The following is an 18,260-nucleotide window of genomic DNA, read 5'->3' on the forward strand; positions in this document are numbered from 1 at the left end:
TCTGCAGCTGATAAAGCAGGCGGGGAAGAGCCACCATTTTAAAAATCGCAGACCGGCCAAAGATAGTGAGTGGCATGCGAGCCCATAGTTTGATGTCCCGACAAACCTGCTCCCACACGGGCACCACATTTCGCCTCCAGGAGATCACCGGGGTAGGTGACAAGAATACCCCGAGATACTGAAGCCCCCCCTCCGCCATCCGCACCGAGGACGCCCACCCCTGCTCCGGAGTCGGAGCCCCAAGTACCCACAGCGTGGACTTCCGGGGGTTCATAAAGAGACCCGACGTCTCACCGAATATCTGCATGATCCGGAGCAACCGGGGCCCCGTACAATCGAGATTCGTCAGAAAGAAGAGGACATCATCTGCGTATAGGGCTATCCGATCGGCCAGGCCAGTTTCCCACTCAAATCCGGATATCTGCGCGTCCATTCACACCCACGCCGCCAGCGGCTCCATGGCCAAGGCGAACAGATACGGGGACAGGGGGCACCCCTGGCGCGTCCCACGCTGTACGGGGAACGGCCGTGAGGACAACCCCGCCACCCTGACCGAGGCCGTAATCTCCGTATGAAGCAGCCGCACGTAAGACAGGAACCGCGGCCCGAAGTTTAAGCGCCGCAGCAGCAGAAACCTTTTATTCATTTTTGATGAGGCCTGTTGTCACCCTCCCAGATCTCATGTTGGTCAATTTAGCCAGTGCCTGTTCTGTTTTAGCCTCCTTTTTGATGGGTCTCAGTTGTCTTCCTTGTTCGCTCCCACTATACTGCTGGTATTGGTTGACCCGCTGTCAATGTTTGCTTATTGCGGGCTGGCCACTTATAGGTGATTAGATAGTTGCAGTATTTACTGGGCCCCAAAGTTGATAAGTTGTATAGTTGAAAAGTGCTTCTGTGATACTGCTCCCAGGTACTGTTGATAGTGTTGCAGTAAAGCTGATCTCTCGGTGTCTATTGCTTTGTGCTTACACACTTCTTTTGCTAGGACCATTTTTTTCTCCAAGCCTCAGACATTGGGAGGGGTTATTATGGGGCCGTCACAGGGCTGTTGCAAGAGGCAGGAGGCAGATGACAAGTAGCAGCTCGCAGTGGCTGCAGCAAACTGGAAATAGTGGGGCAGCAAGCCACACCACAGCCAAGAATGCCCGCTTCCGCCATGCACCGCTCTCCCCCCCCCCACCTCCCCCAGCAGCGGTAGCCCTATAGGCCACTGCACTAGGGCGCTTGTTTCCCTCTCACTTTTCTGCCTGTTCACCTGTCTTGCTGCCAAACTCTGACTTCTGTCGCACACCCGGCAGACTTTCTCTGGGTTTCGCTCTTTACACCCTCTTTTCTCCCAGTCCCTGCCCCCTTGTACCTTGCTCATATCTCTCTCACGTGGCAGCAGCAACTGTGCAAGGAGGGCTAGCCACCGGGACTCCAAAATGCTGTCCAGCAGCACAATGGCAGAGCAAATGATCACAATTTGATGGGGGGCTGCCGAGTATGCAGGGGGCTGGGATGTATGGGCGTTGAAGGGGTGAATAAGACAAACAGCCCGTCAGTCAGAAGCAGGCCTCCAATGCATGCTCCTCAATCATCCCTGACTCCGACTACGGTGGGCTTCAGTGGCTCGACCGACTCCTGGAAACAGATGCTGCCCCAGCCAGGCAGCAGAACACCAATACCGATTGCTGGCTGCAGTATGGAGGTTTCCCGCTAGCCGTGTTCCCTGGCCCACGCCCTCGCCGGTCTCTCGCAGCTATTGCTTTGGTCAGGCGGGCCAGACTGAGCAGAAAGCGGAAAAGTGGAAAGCCAAGCAATGTGGGCCCATGGGGGGTTGCAAGGGGCTGGGGGAAGCCAAGAGTCGGAGTCTGTTTCAGCGTCTTCCTCGGAGGACCAGAGTGGATGGCTCCTTGCTTGCCGCTCTGCAGCTTGGCGTTGAGGTACAAGTGACCAGACAAAATACGATGATCCTCCTCAGGTGAATCTCAATGGCTGTGACTGGGCCACAGCCACAGATTAACCAACAGGTCATTTGTGGGCTCTGCCAGGATTAGCCCTGTCAGCAGTAATCCTCAACAAGTTTGATCCTTCAAAATAATCTCTTTTTGTACATGTTCTATTAATCAAATCAAAATAAAGACACATAAATCTGCTCATCTGCAATTGAATCTTTTATGGCAATGTTTTATTGCACAGTAGGGAAACCTAAACCTGAAGTCCAGTAGTCCCTTCAAACTTGTAAGATGCCAGAGTTAGCGTGTCATCCTTCATTGCCAGGAGTCACTCTTTACACAAAAATTAACTTGATACGTAGATAACTTTTTAGGTTTAGCTCATCCTAATATTACCTTAGTTCGATGCATGCTCCCTTTTATCCTCCCCTCCCCATACACAGCATTAAGTAGCAGTGAAAACCACCTTCAAAAGCACACATTTCCAGTCTATAGGTAGTTCATGTAATTTCAGCATGACTTCTGATTTTCAAGAACCTCTGGCACTCCATCTGACCAACAATGAAATTGCTATTTTATAACTTTTTATTTGTAAACTTTTTTATTGATATTTAAAAGTAATTATGGAGGGAGAGTCATAGGCATTGCAGCATGAAGACAGTAAATTTGTCAACAAGATTCATATACGACAATATACTTAAACCAATGGCCATCACATGCCCAAGTCACTCTTTACAATAAGCAAGGAATGGAATAAGGAAAAATTAGGAGAAAGGGGGCGTGGGACCACTCAGAGTACATGGTGGGCCATGAGCTTACAATGGTGGCACCATCGGTGCAGTCAAAGGCATTCTGGTAAAATACAGTGGGGGAATTCTGAGAAGTAACCTCTCAAGAGAGTGCATGCAGCGTCCACATCCTCACTTAATCTGTTACCTTTGTAGCAGGTGCATCGCCCTCCCCATCTCCCCCAGTCCGCGCACCCAAGTATATCGCTAGGGGGAACAAAATGTCCTTAGGATGCGATCTTATCAGCGTCAACTCCCAGAAAGCAGTTAGATTGTCCTGACAATATGCTGCATCTCTAAGCCAGGCATCCTTTTTCAGGACTAGGCGACGTCCCCCGTGCATCGCCACTCTCCTATTTGCTAACAGTAGCAGGAGCGCAGACAGCTTCTGCCGCTCTGAGGGAATCTCCATAACATATCCCATTAGTGCAACTTATCGTGTCAGATCCATTTGCAGATCAGTGATCTCGTCAATAGTGTAAAAAACATCCTGTCAGAACCTCCCCACTCTCGGGCAGTCCCACGCTAAATGAAGAAAGTCAGTATGGGGCGCTGAGCATCTAGTGCAACGTGTGTCATCTATGAGACCAATCCTTCTTAGGCACTCTGAAGTCCAGTATAGCATGTATAAATATTTAAAGTGCCACTGCTTCTCTGGGATAGGGATGGCAAGGAAGTCAGACTACACCTGTAGAGCACTCGCTGTACGCACAGGAGCCGTTGCTTGCATATCTGTATATATTCTAGTGATGAGCATGCACAGGGACGAATTTACCCGGAAGGCTTCAAGGACCTGAAAAGTGGGGTCGCCGCAGGGAACGAGATGTGAAACCCTAGAATCACCGCTCACAGCTTGAAGTATGTAAACATGTCTAACAAAGAGACCTCTCGTCCTTGTAGGGCTTGCTGTGGTGTAATGTAGGATGTCTCTCTGAGTAAACGTCGCCCATGGTTGTGAGGTGTAACTTGCTCAGTCTAGTGCCCGTGCCATTGTTGGGTATGGCAGGTAATGCAGGGTGGGCTATCAAGGGGATAGAGGGGAAAAAAAGGACGTCCATGTGGGCCCTCTTCCTCAACTCATCCCACGCCGTACATCCCATCGTGTCAATACCAGCCTTGTGATGTTTTGGAGTCTGGAACAATGCCATACAAAAAGGGCATGGAGCTGCATGATCATGTTCTGGCATTGTGTGAGCCAGAAACTGGACAGGGTACAGCCAATAATGTGCTTGTGCACTTGTCCACTAAAGTAGTAAAGGTACATATCTGGCGCTGCCAGCCCACCCGGCTCAAATGCAAGCGTTAGGACCTCCCAGGCTATTCTGTGATGTCTGCCAGCCCACGCTAGTGCTACCATGAGTGAACAAAGATGGCGCTTAAAACACAGCGGCAGGGGAAGCAGGAAATTAATGAACAGGTAGAAAAGTTTGAGTAAAACCACCATCTTTGCCAGGACCAGTCTACCTGTCATAGAGACTGGGAGCTTCTTACAGGCATCCACTTGTCCCTCCGGCCAGTCCATCAGGTGGCCATAGTTAGAGCATCACAGAATATCCGAATGGCTAAGCCAGACTCCAAGATACTTCATCGGTTCTGTCACCCACTGTAGGGGAAACTCTGAGGTCACCTCTTGGGTCACCGGTGTAAGGGGGAAAATCACTTACTTGGCCCAACTGATGGAAGTTCCGAAGAGTCCACTGAATCTGAAGAATTCCCTACTCAAGGGGTCTAAATTGTGATGGGGGTGTTTAACGTACAGAGTCTGCATACATGGAAACCAGTACCACTCGGGGTTGAAAGCAAAGCTGCGGTGGGAATGGTGGTGTTGAAGGAGAGCTGCAAGTGGCTCCATTGTGATGGCAAAAAGATTAGGTGACCGAGGGAACATCAGATTGTTCCGTTTGGGAGCGCGCTTTGAGGTCTTCATTTTTACTGCTGATAACTTTCAGGACTTTTTCCAACTGCAACATTTTCTCACTTACTGTCACTCTGTCATTTTGGATTGTTGATATGCGGTGTGCAAGTTGAGTAATGCGCTCCCTATGGCCATCAACTCCTTCTTTAAGCCGGTCGAATCTGTCGATCAGAAGAGCCATTTAGGTGTCATTGGCAGTTAGGCTGTGCTTCAAGTCTATAAACATTGCTGGAATGTCTGGCTCCTCCGGGGTGCCATCCCTATTTCCCGAGCAGGAGTGGCAGTCCTATGTTGTCGATTCCACTATGCGTGTCAGTCAGCACTGGTCAAAAGATAATTTTGACTGTTTCGTGTCCTGGAAGTTGTGCTGGGAAAATGGGGGCTGCTTTGACAGATCGGGCGGTTGTAGGTTGGGAAGCCCTCCGTTTGCAATCGGGTTCCACCACACCCCCAAAAGGCAGTTTCAGCCGGGCACAAGCAGACCGCACAGCCACAGGATGATCCATGTAGCGGGTATACGCTGGAGTCATCAGGAGATGACACTTCTGCAGTCCCCTCCTCGAGGTCTGGTCCACAGAATGGCACAAAGTGGGCCTCTCAACACCCCCATCCCAGCAGGGGCACAAGTACATCAGCAGTCATGTTTATAGAGGAAGATGGCGTTGCAGTCGCTAAAGATGCATGAGGGAGCAGTTGAGCACCATGTGACATTTATAAGGCGCAGACTGACAGCAAGGAGCTTGAACAAATTTGGCTACCCTGATCGGCGGCAGTGTGACCCAGAGTGGCACCCAGAGCGGGCAGCACGAAGACACCAAAGTGAGCCCAGTTTGAATGCCGCACGGTTACTCCCCAAGCTGTGTCACTTAAGGGTACAGCTCAGGGCGATCTAGCGTCATGTGACAGTCAGGAGGAGCATATATTTATCCGGTGCACACATCCACAGTACCACCGTTATTACTGAAAGTTTGAGACTGAAAGGGGCAAAGGAGTAGGCCTTGCGAAGATTACAATTAGGGCCCAGTATCTCAGCAAAATGGCCCCTTTCTGTTGTTGCACGCAGTAGCCCGTCTCAGAGGCCGCTGGTCAGGCCGGTATGCGGAGTAATGAGGAAGCCTTGGGTGCGCAGGGCTTGGCGTCTCACGGATGCCTGGCTTAGCCCTTTTCTGCTTGCTCCCCATGGCTTAGGCTCCGGCCGTTGTCCGCACCTGTGTCCCTCTAAGCCCCGCTCCTACCTGCATGTCGAGGCAAGTCTCCGGCGGCGCGGCCGTCCCAACGGGACGGTGTGAAGCTGCTTGTTGGCAGAGCAGTGCAGATTATGCCTCAGTAGATCATGAGGTTCACCAGTATTGTAGTGCCTGTCCACAGGGTTGGATTGGAATTAAAAATAGGCCCGGGCACGCAAAAAAAAAGTGGTCCACATTTGCATATTGCCTTTCAGCAAAACACTGCTTTAGCGAAATTTAATAAAAAAGGTGTGGGTGGGAGGGGGGCGTTAAAAACAAATGCACCGATTAGTTTACACTGGTGAAACACATCTAAAAACAAGTGAGGCCGCTTTTGCTCAAGCCCCATGCCCCCACTCGATATGATATATATTAATGGGCCGGCCCAGCGAGAGAAAGGGAGTGACACCTCTGCCGTTGATAAAAGGGAGGTAATGGACGCCCATCTACATCCAGAAAGGCCACTCAGGCACCCACTGTGCCGCTGGCGGCATCAAACAATGCAGAAACCACCCAAATCAGTCCCCAGGCTGCTAAAAAAAACAGCCCACAGCTGGAGCTCAGACACCGGCCCCTCGGGAATCGCCCGTGTGCCCGCGTTACCAATCCGACGCTGCCTGTCCAGGCGGCGGTCCTCTGCACCACTAGTCCCCGCCGACTGCACCTCTGCAGCCTTGGCAAGTCACCATTCTGCTCGCTGGAGGTCTCTCCCCAAGGGGCCCCCTCCCGTCTTCTTCCTCATATGTCCAGGTCGTCATACACAGCCACAGTTCCAGCCTTGCTCTTGGGCTCCGCACTTCCGATATCCCGCTAGTCCGCACAGGATGACGTGGCGGCTGCCGTCAAAGGAGCTTCAGTTGATTGTCCAAAAGGGATCTCCCGAAAGGTAGCAGGCTCCCATACACATAATCATCGCTTTGCAGATGTCAATGTCACTTCTTTTTTTTTTTAAAAACAGTTTTTATTAGAAACAAACTACAGCAATAATGACATTACATTGACACCTTTGGCAAATGTTGATCAAATTACAGCATTACATTACCAGCCATCAACTCATCAGGAGCCCATTGGAGTACACTCTTGCAACATCTTAACAGTCATTATGAGGGTTGCATCTACGTCCCCAGGTCAGGAAACATCCCCAGTCTATCCTAATCTTGATTGGTATTGTTATGTGCCATCATCTCCTCATCCTCCCCCTCGGACACCATGAGCCTCTCCCGCCTTAGTTCCACCGTAGGAAAGACGCATATCTCCCCCCTATATTTAATCCATTGTCCGCACTTGTGATCCCATTTACATGGACATCCTCTCCCTTTATATACTGTTTTTTCAGCAATCATGGCATGGTCCATGTCTTTCGCCCAGTCTCTCAATTGTGGTATAGTGTCCACGCCTCACCTCTGAGCAATGTTTCGTTTCGCTATACTCCACCCCATAGTGGCCCACGATTGTTCTGCTTGTGTGAGGTTCGTTGCCTCCCAGATATTGAGTGAGACATAGTGTGGGAGTTGGTTGTATAAGTTTGTCACAAGTCCTAATTAATTGTCTGGTGACGTCTGTCCAGTACTGTTGTATGTAGGGGCAATCCCACAGGATATGCATGAATGTGCCAGTTTGGTTACAGTGTCGAAGGCAGAGTGCATCAGGTCTCCTACCCAACCTGCATAGCAGTGTGGCGTCAAAATATACCCGATGGAGAATCTTAAGTTGGACCAATCGAAGTCGCATCGGGATGGCTACTTCTCTGGGTGAGACCAGTGCCTCTATCTAGTCCTCATCGGCCAGTTCTCCCAGGTCAACCTCCCAACTCGCCCGCAGTTTCAACATTGGGTCGGTCCGGTTATTGATCAATTTCTTATATGTGAGGGAAATGGTATTGCAATCCATAAGATCCAGCAATAGCCTGTCCTCAAGAGGAGGGGAGTCTGGATGGGGGCATCTTTCGGGAGGGCGGAGTCAATGGCATGACTGATCTGGAGATACCCAAAGCTTTCCGACGGTGCTAGCTGATATTTAGTTTGGGGATCCGTAAACGATGCCTTCTTGCCCTTAACCCACATATCTCCCACAGTGGAGAAACCGATCGTATCCCATTTATCAAACCCCGGATAGGCACTGAGTCATCCTAAAATGTCTGGCTCCCACAGAGGGGTAGCCTTCGTTAGGCGCCTCTGCCAACCCATCCGCCGCTGCACCCCATGCCACACCTCCACTATACGCGCCGTTGGGCCAGTCAGGCGTAATTTTCTATGGTTTGTATATAATGCTCTGCTGTAGCCCCCTTCCCCATTAGCCAATGGTCGGTGCGGAAGCTGGGATCATCATGTCGCCCGAACACCCATTGATTGATGGCCGTGAGTTGCGAAGCCTGATAGTAGAGGCGCATATCTGGCAACCCAATACCCCCATCATACCATCCCATAGTGAGTTTGTTTATGGCTATCTGAGGCGGCTTATTGTCCCACAGTGAATCTCTCACTGCCGCTTCGATCTGTAAAAAATAAGTGTTAGGAACAGGTTTTGGAGTGTTTTGCAGGGCGTAAAGAAAGCGTGGTAGAGCGAGCATTTTGAATAAAGACGCCCGCCCCAATAGAGTAAGGAGGAGCGTCTTCCAGTGCGAAACCTCTGCAACGGCCCCAACAGATTCTGTTAAAAAAATAGTGTAGCATTAGTAGTTATAAAAATCCCTAAATAACGAAAGCCCTGGGACGCCACCGGAATATCATAGCCTCGAGGACTTTGTGGGGGATCTCCCCAAAGGGAGTACATCTGGGATTTGGACCAGTTTATCTGGTACCCAGAATGTGCCCCGAAAATATGAAAAATATGTAGTACGCGGCGGAGTGAGCGCGCAAGTGAGGCAAGATAAAGCAGAATATCATCCGCATAGAGTGATATGCGGTCTTCATGTTCATTCGTCCATTTAAGGCCTCTGATACCTGGGTCTCCCCTTATCCAACCGCCAGACGCTCAAGAACCATTGCAAAAAGGAGCGGTGATAACGGGCATCCCTGCCTTGTGCCTCGACAAAGGGGGAAAGGAGTGGAGCGATGGTTATTTACTGAAACATGTGCCATGGGTTGTGTGTATAGTAGTTTGATCCACTCAATGAACTTGGGTCTGAACCCGATGCGGGCAAGAACTGCAAACAGATACTCCCATGCTATGGTGTCAAATGCCATTTTAGCGTCAAGCGCAAGCAGGATCGCTTCTTCCTCCAGCGTGTCTACACGGCCCAGTGCACCATGCACTCGACGCAGATTACGCGATGTATTCCGACCTGGCATAAATCCCGACTGGTCCGGGTGAACCAAGTCGGTGAGATAGGGGAGCAGACGAGTAGCCAACAGTTTGGCTAAAATGTTGGCCTCCACTGTAATCAGAGATCGATGTCACTTCTTGAGGCAGATGACGGACAAACGTCTCCGGTTGGCAGAGCCTCACAAAGTGGCACCCATTTGTGGCCAGGATCTCTAGCGCCCCCCACTTTTTTATAACTTCCCATCAATGCCTCACTCACCCTCAAGATTCTCTAGAAGTCACTAGATAGCCCCTCTGTGCCTAAAGGCAAAATACAGCATTACATCCCTGCATATTCCCTAATCCCTTTAGTCATCTGACAAACATTTTTGCTACATCCTTCAATTGCTTTGTGGAATGCGGCAAGTACATTCAAATGATGTATTAATTCTTTCCTTCACTTGAGCAGTAAATGGTGTAAGCAGTTTATAGGATCAATAGTGTTGGAGTGGTTAAATAAATAACAAGTTTTGTTTTTGCCACAGTTCTTGGGAACTGTAGTAACTACAGTTTTATCATTTGCCTAGTACCACCATCTAGTCACACTGCACAGTTACTGAATGTTTTCATGATGACTGATTACTCGTGGTAAATGGTGGCTATTTTACTGACAGGCGCATGTAACGGAATCAGTTTCACTTTTGCATTGGGGGTATTGCTATGTTGTTGTTGTTTACATTTGTATTGTGTTATTGACCATTTCCATTCTCAGACTAGGTGCTCTTTCATAAAGTACTACAAAGCTCATCAATTGGTTGTATTGATGTTTGATTGTGAGAGATTAGTAGAAAGTATGATAAATGTCTACTTTAAAATGTGTGGGTTTAGGCTAGTGTGAAGATAGATTATGTTCAAACTTGGGATGTCTTTATAGAGCCTTGTGTCTATGGTTGCTATGCAGAAACGCTTGCACTCTGTTTGGCCCTGGTTGGTCAGTTGTCCATTGCTCAGCCAGAATAATGTGTTCTCTATCATTTCATCACGGTCCAGGTAGGTCATTTTGATGCATTTTGTGAGCACCAGGGCAAGTTACTGGGTTAGTGCTGTTGATTTGGCTGCATTTTGCCAGCTGTATGGCTAAATTGCTATGTTGCTCTTATGTAGGTTTATAGGTTCTACTTAATGTTTTCTGTACGAGACTGCCCATATGAAGGTGCGTCTAGAACAATGATGTGTGATGTTGATATTGAGTTAAAAGAGCTGTTGGTGTGTTAATTGCATGCTGTAAGTACTGTTGGTAATTTACAGATGGGGAGGATGTGTGGCAAGTCTGGATTTTGGGTTATATGTGCAACGTATTGATGTTATATAATACCTTTCTAAGATTGATTAGATCGTAGACCGAGGAGAGATCATTAGTAAGTATGGCTGGCAGTCAGACAAAGTTCTGCATTGCAATTCTAAAATCATCATTGCTTTGCTATAAGAGTTGAGTCAATTGGTATGAATGTGTAGAAATTACTTTATATTATCTAATCAGTGCAGTTGAGATGCAGATGCTCAGTGTACCAACCTTCCCTGGACACTATCCAATGTAGGAAATGCACAAGGAGAGGCATTGCAGACGTGCCTATGCCATAAATGCACAAACATAACAGCAGGCATCTTGCTAGTCTCAGTACATTAACAAACATTGAGTAGATGCATATCCTGGCACTGGCCTCCCACCTTTCATATGTGGTGTATTTGATTCAAGGAAATATTCCATGCTTGCCTGAGCCCTCCAGAATTGTTGCCAGCAGCTGCAACATTGCAGGCAAACCCACAAAAAGTAGATATCGCATACAGATCAATCACTCATACACGCAGAAACTGTCACACACTCGTCACAAGTTTTGATTCACACAGAAACTCTGCCATAAGACTCTCAGACCTTCCTTTCACCCCATGACTTCTCTCAAATTCAAACTCTTTTCACTCACACTTTTCTCACTCACGCTTCTTTCCTCATATTTATCACCTGCCCCCTTAAATTACTAAGGCTTTTCATCAGCCATACTGCTCCTTGTTGGTATTTCAGGCTGGAATCAGACAGCTGCTACTAGTGTCCTGGCCAACAGCACCCATTGTCAACCCTGGACCAGCTCCCACATCCCAACCGGCTCAGTTTGACAGCTACTTGCACCCAGCTTTGCAGCACTGCAGATCTATAGAGACTAAGGCCACAGACCTCCATTTTACAGCGTTCCACTCATGCCTACAGGGTAGGAGGTGAGATGGTGGTGCAGGATAAATGGGCACGAGTTGATGCTGAGTTCCTAACCGCCATGAGTCACCTAATAAAACGTTTTGCAGTTGCAGTACAGTGAAGGAATTTCCTCCCTTCAGTTCCTTTTAGCTGTATGATCGCTCCATCCTAACACCATCAAGGCCTTCCTCCATGAAACATACAATAGTTCTGACATGCAGTGGTCAGATTTTTCCTTGATTGGTGTGAGTACAAAAATAATTCATTTGTCCACAATTGTATTCTACTGAAAAAAATTGGGAAGTAGGTATATAATATTACTGCATGATTTCTTTGTTAAAAATTATATGTTTTCATTATTTTTTTGTAAAATGTGTGAATTACTTCATATTTTTAAAACACGGGAAAAATTATTCAACAATTCTGAAACAATAACTTTGAAAATACTGTCGTAATGTTTAGTAAGTTCGGATTCTTAGTTAAAAACCTAAAAACTTAGTTTAATTGTACTTTGTGAGTTTTTAATTGTGGACATATTTTGTTCATGCTCTGAAATATTTTGAAGATATATTTAAAAAGTTAGAATTAGATGAAAATATTTGTTTTGATATTTCATCGAAAGTGTAACATTTTGTACAGATTTGTTTGGATGTTTATAAAATGTTTACCATGCTTCGACATTAATTTAAACGATCTAAAAAAATTATGAATTAGTATTTAAAAAGGAAAAGTGTTATCATGGGGTTTAAAGCATGCTAATGTAGTTCATAAAAATGCATAGGGGTTTACTGTATTTTAACTGTGTTGGAGCTGTTTGATAATTCAAATTGTTCGTAAGAACTATAATGAATGTGGTACATAATTAGTGAAGTTGTAAATGTTTATTCTGATTTGTTTGGAACATCTAAATGTAAACCTGGTTCTTAGACCTGTTAGCATTTCATTTAAAAAAATAATGTATTTGGTTACTTGCTCATGAAAAGTGCCTAGGACTGACTCAACTGACACATTAATGATATATTGACAGTTTGACAGTTTGTTTAAGAGATGCCACAAGTATTCACTCAAATTTTTCTTTGCAATATATAAAACAGCAGCTTTTATTTGCACAACAGCATGGCCACAAATCTAATCTACAAGTGGCATTAAACACTGTAGTTTTGAAGAAGGTTTTGGTTTCTCATACATAAAATAGAAAACTTTTTGTTTTAGTCCATATTGCAAACAAATGACTTTAATCAGGGAGATGTGGGCATGAGTGAAGCAGGCCATTAATGTCTTTCTTTTATTGGTGTATAATCAATAGAGATTATTCTTTTGATTGTTGCTGTACAGCCATTTTACTATTGTAGCAGAAAAGGGGACTGTCTTTGGTAGTATTTCTGGGTAGAAAGAATGGGGACTATTCACAAAAGATTAATTTACACTTGAGTAAATCTGCATGTGGAAATTTACTTTTGCACTTTGCAGTACATTTCCTACTTTGGCTGTTCACCATTAAGATTGTAAAGTTACTACTAGTAATTTTTCGTTGGCAGATGGGGATCTCCCGATGGTAAAGTATAGGAAGAATTTTGTTATCATTTTTGTATTAAAAATGCTACAACATTATTACCTAATTTCTGTTATATCAATATTTAATTAATTTAAATGCATTAAATTAATAAAGACATTAAGTGAGATCAACCTTTCTAAGAAATTCCATTGACATTATTATTTAATGTTTGCTATCAGTCCACTACCTGAGTGATTGGAGTGTATTTGGATGCTCACATGTACACATAGCTAATACACAGTGAAAACAACACTTTCAGTAAACGTTTTTGTTTGAATAGTGGACAACCTGCGTTTGGAAGATGGACAGGCAGTTCAACTGGAGGATGGCACCACAGCATATGTTCACCACACTTCAAAAGGTAAGTTATTTAAATCCTAATTCTGCCTTATTGTGCTTTTGCCAATTAGGGGTGAGAATACTAGCTAGCAACTCTTAGCAAACGTCCACATTTAAGGGGAATGAGGTAAGTAATAGTGCACAGTGAGAACCCCCAACTAACTAACCCCAGAATGCATCACTGGATTTTGTAAGTTCTAATAATGTGCTGTTAATTTTAGCTGGTAGTGGCAAAATACAGTGGAAGGATGCCTATGGATATTCATGAACACACACATAAATACAAACATAATGCACATAGAAGGAACCCCCATCACCTAACATATAGATAGTGGTCTTGCTAGACCTATGTCTTGAATACCATGACGTAAAATCTTGCCTGAATATGCAAGTTTTTGACCAGCATTTCAACATTCAAGATTGTACTGATTGCTAGCATCAATCTGATGTCAACTTTTGTTCAAGATCCAAAACCATATAAGAACCCCTGGGTCTAGAAATCACAACAAAATGCTAGTGGAGTGTTCCTTTTAAAGGACGGTTTCCATCACCCACTCGGAGGTGGCATGCTTCATCATATGGTAAACTCCTTGCATCATGAACCTAGTCATGAAGCGAGCTTCAACCCCCTCTCTATGAGGGAGGAGCTCAGGAATGTTTTTCTTGTGTGAAGAGAGGTAAAGCAATTACCTTAAGTGAACAGGGTGTGGTAAGGGGTGCAAAGGAAAGGGTGAATGTGAAGTAAAACTAGTTTAAGGCTACGCAATGGGCTTTAAGGCATCCCTAGACCAGGAATGAAACCACGCTGTAACATGAAACATTAGTCCCATCATAGCAGTGTGAGAAAAGGTCGACATGTTTCAGCCTAATACCCTCACAAGAAGTGTGGCGGCCTTTTTCAGGACCTGTGTGCTACTATAATCATGTGTTACAAAACCAGAAAAAAATGTCATTATACAAAATACAAAACCAGTGGTTGACGTGGTAGTCCACTCATTCAGAGTTCCACTGTTAGGTGACTGCCTGCAAAAGTCAGGTAATGCACCCCAAATTTACGTTGGTGCAAACTCAAGGTAACGTCCAGTCCTTTGTGGCCAGGCGACAAACGGCGTGGAGTGCGTTTGGTGGGTGAGGGAAACTGTCCTTTCAAAGGGACACTCCACTAGCACCATGTTGCTATTTATAGACCCAGGGGTTCTATGTTGTTTTGGTTTAGAAGTTGGGTAATCAACCACTTCTAGGTCTGTAAATCTCCCTTGGCTATCCTCTGTGTTTTGATTGTGAACCTTTGTGCATGGTCATGCTTGTTCTATCTTTGCTTGTGTGTCAATACTTGTCTTCCTTTCGATGTCTTCTGCTTTATTTCGATTGTGTTTTTTTGTAGGTATCTTTGCTTTCTCCAGAGCTTTATACACTTACAAAGATGCATGTGCATTTCACAAAATATGCATTTAACCTTAGATTTAGCCATTTTGTTATACTCATATGAGGGACACTACATGATATCATAAATGCATAAATGAGCTGTTTCTCACTGTACTTTCTATCTTTGTCCCTCTGGGTAGCCAGTCTCTGCCAACACCTTTGCTCTCATTTCTCTCTTTTATTCCTTAAACGTTTTGGAACTGATAGCGATTCTGTCTTGCTGTAAAAACATTCTTGTCCATGATTACTAAGAAGTTGGTTTTAATTCAAACCAGCATCACCAACCAGTATACATTACATAACGAAATTAGGAGAAATTAGATCATGACACCTCTCAGTCCCTGGAACAAGAGCGTTCTCTTGCCATTGGATTTACACAGAACAGAACAACACGGCAGACACTCTCAATAGAGTACTATGGGTAGTCAAGTTTATAAAGCACACTTTGACCCAATAGCCTTTTAGTACATCAAGCAGTTAGCTATCCAATATTTACAGAAATAATGTGCACATAAAAAGGACAGGAGCACATGCTGGATCCTGCCTAGCATCACCGTAGCATGCTGATCCTGTCACTCCTTTTGAGTCTGACAATGCCCATCCATTGTGAGACCTGCCCTTTACAACAAGTACAAAATGCAGAGACTCTGAAAGCATGATGTGAAGCACTTTTCAGAATGTTAGGCTTTACACTGCCAGGCTGTACCACCCCTGTGCATACCTGCAGCTACGTGAGCACTCACAGCAGTTGCCGCCATCAGTGTGCCCCCGTCTTATTCAAGTGTGATGATGAGTTCTGTGGGAAGAGCATGATTGGGTTATGAACCCAGTTGTCGTCAACTTCTTAATCTAAAAAATGAGCTTTACAGAGATCCACTTGTTCACTACTGCTTACATCACAAAATACCCTGCCCATTGATTAGTCTACAAATTATTTTACAATGTTTAGTATCCAAAACCAATATGGGTATGATCACCTCCCTTGACTTGGTGGCAACCAGTCCTTCTAAAACCCCAATGCTGGTCACATTGGAGGATCTCATTCTGACATAACCTTCTATCCAAATTGCAGGCAAGCTATTCCTTTACAACTTGGCATCCTGGCTCCTGAGATTGCCCAGGCAGACTACTGGGTATTATACCAGGTTATTTGGTGATCCTGATAGAGTGGATCATCCAGAAACTTTTAATCCCTTATCTGCCAAGAATACACATTTATATTGGGTCTGCATTAACTGGATAAGACTATTCTTCAATATTCAGTTTTTTAAAGTTTTTATTTATTTAGACTTAATGAACTAGGCTGGTGACGTGCATGGTGGTGGTTTGTGGGTTAGAGGGTTGGAGTATTCACTCTACCATATGCAGTCTGTCTGATTTTTAACTACAGGAAAAAAGCTTTCTTTACTGTTATAATATCCTGACAAGTATGAATCGGAGCTCTTTATGGGGATGAATTGGTCACCTTTTCAAAGCTCACAATGCACATCATAAAGTGTGAATCTCAGTCTTTTAACCTAAACAGTAAGAAAATGGTAATTTTAAGAATTCATTTGTTCACTCTTTTCCGTCACTAATATGTGACTACAGTGTGACCTTACATTCAAGTGATTGCCCCATTATCTGGCCCTGATCTATGTATATATCAGCCACTTCTGGGTAAGGGTGTACCGAAACAGAGACGGTGGTTTAATACACATTTTTACTTGTTACGGCTTGTCTCCAAGTAAAAAACTAGGAATATAATGTATTTGCTGCACCCAGTAAATACCTCATTTCTGGTCCACATGTAATCAGTGCCTAAGTGTTTAATGACATCATTGTGTGTGTTACATGACTCATTCCATGTACCAAGATTTTATTTTGTTAATGGACACTGTTTTGTCTGAAAATCACTGTTTTCTGCATTTATTGTCCAGGAAAATTGTACAAAACTAATGCTGCAAAACCAATCCCTCTCTAACGATTTCTTAATCGTATATCAACTGAACCTTTATCGAGTACTCCTAAAAACGTTTCTCAGTCACCTTCCAAGATTCCATTCTTTTTTTCAGAAAACATCAGTAAGGCGAAAGCACACTTTTCTCCTGAATTGTTCTTTAAGCACTAAATAGTCAATCATTGGTTGATCATTTATTATTTTTTTTTAAATGTCGTCTCTCAGACAGTTATGACCAGAATGCATTGCAGGCGGTTCAGCTAGAAGATGGGACCACAGCCTACATTCACCATTCAGTGCAAGTGCCTCAGTCGGACACTATTTTAGCCATTCAAGCCGATGGCACTGTTGCTGGACTTCACTCAGATGCTTCCATTGATGCAGATACCATAAGTGCATTGGAGCAATATGCAGCAAAGGTAAACTATATTCATAAGATTCACATGCTAGATTACATATTGTATGAAAGCTTTAAACAGATACTTGCAAAAATACTTAAATGAAGGAATACATTTTTTGTGTGCAATTCAAATAGTAACTGACAAGAACAAGAAAACAAAGTTAAAATTTATTTTTGTTATCTTGCATTGCCATTTCCTACGTTTATAATGACCAAGGAAATGATTACGATGCTCTCTAAAGGTCAGTAAGTTATATCAAAGCCTTAAGTGTCTTCTGAGATTAGTGTATTTATCTTCAGTTTTTTTTGGAAATCACTCATTTTTGGAATGAGACACACTTACCTAGTCATGGATGTCTTTACATTCATTTGAAATTTGGTAGGGAATGTATTGTGTCATAGGGAGCACATCCAAAACGTATTTTGTGTTAATCAGAACTTCAAAATAAAGCCTACCTCACTTTATGTGTTCCCATTAGTAAAATATCCTACAGGTCCTGAAAGTTTGAATCTGCCGCTCTGAAAAGAGACGCTGGAAAATTGTTACTTCAGGAACAGTATTTATGATCCCTGTTCAAAGGTGTATTGTGGGTATCTGGTCATTCTCCTATAGAGGGTTATCACTACTGAAGCAGCCTGTGAACTATTGGAACTAGAGCTAGAAGAAAGTAAGACCCTTTTAATTTATTTTCAAATTGATAACAAAATGGACTATTTTAATTATGTCAGTACATCTTTATATTGCTAGGTGTCTATCGATGGTAGTGAAGGAATCAGCAACACAGGAATGATGGGGGAAAATGACCAAGAAAAAAAAATGCAGGTTAGTACATCTTTACAGTGAAATGTCCTGTTGTGCTGTTTGATCTCCCTTTATTGTTAATGATATTCTACAATGTGCTTATTGTTTCTAAAGAGGTGTTTTGTTTGAATTTGCCTTGTAAATTCTATCACTTTTGACCAGTTCCCATTCTCAGTTTGTTCCAGCTGTCACCACCCAGTAGCATCCGTATGCGTTTCTCCGTAAGCTGCGGAAATGTTAAATTAAGGTATATTGCCTTGCTATCTGTTCTCTTAACTCTGACCTTCAAACCAACCCGCCTTCTGTTTTTGAGCCAGCTGTTGAGGACTGGGATGTGCTTTACACTTAGTGCACTACTTTTCCTTTACTCATCTCAGCCTTGCTCCAAACTCCTTTAAGTTTCCAGATCATGTTAGGCATTCTGAAGGCACTCTGTCTGATCA

At 44.4% G+C, this 18,260-nt stretch overlaps 2 protein-coding genes across 4 annotated transcripts in view; one reads left to right on the forward strand and one right to left on the reverse strand.

Moving 5' to 3' along the window:
• The window catches only part of ZNF143 (zinc finger protein 143), a 274,804-nt gene that overhangs the window by 84,228 nt on the left and 172,316 nt on the right, over positions 1-18,260 (forward strand). The window contains exons 5-7 of the mRNA XM_085648159.1: positions 13,193-13,273; positions 16,841-17,034; positions 17,764-17,838. Of these exons, the coding sequence (XP_085504285.1) occupies positions 13,193-13,273; positions 16,841-17,034; positions 17,764-17,838 (350 nt within the window). The remainder of the gene's footprint in view (positions 1-13,192; positions 13,274-16,840; positions 17,035-17,763; positions 17,839-18,260) is intronic.
• Positions 1-18,260, reverse strand: part of LOC146857603 (uncharacterized) — a 426,280-nt gene that overhangs the window by 52,741 nt on the left and 355,279 nt on the right. The gene's annotated exons all lie outside the window — the stretch shown is intronic.

The sequence above is a fragment of the Triturus cristatus genome, chromosome 3_2, assembly GCF_964204655.1.
Source record: "Triturus cristatus chromosome 3_2, aTriCri1.1, whole genome shotgun sequence".
NCBI classification, from domain to species: domain Eukaryota; kingdom Metazoa; phylum Chordata; class Amphibia; order Caudata; family Salamandridae; genus Triturus; species Triturus cristatus.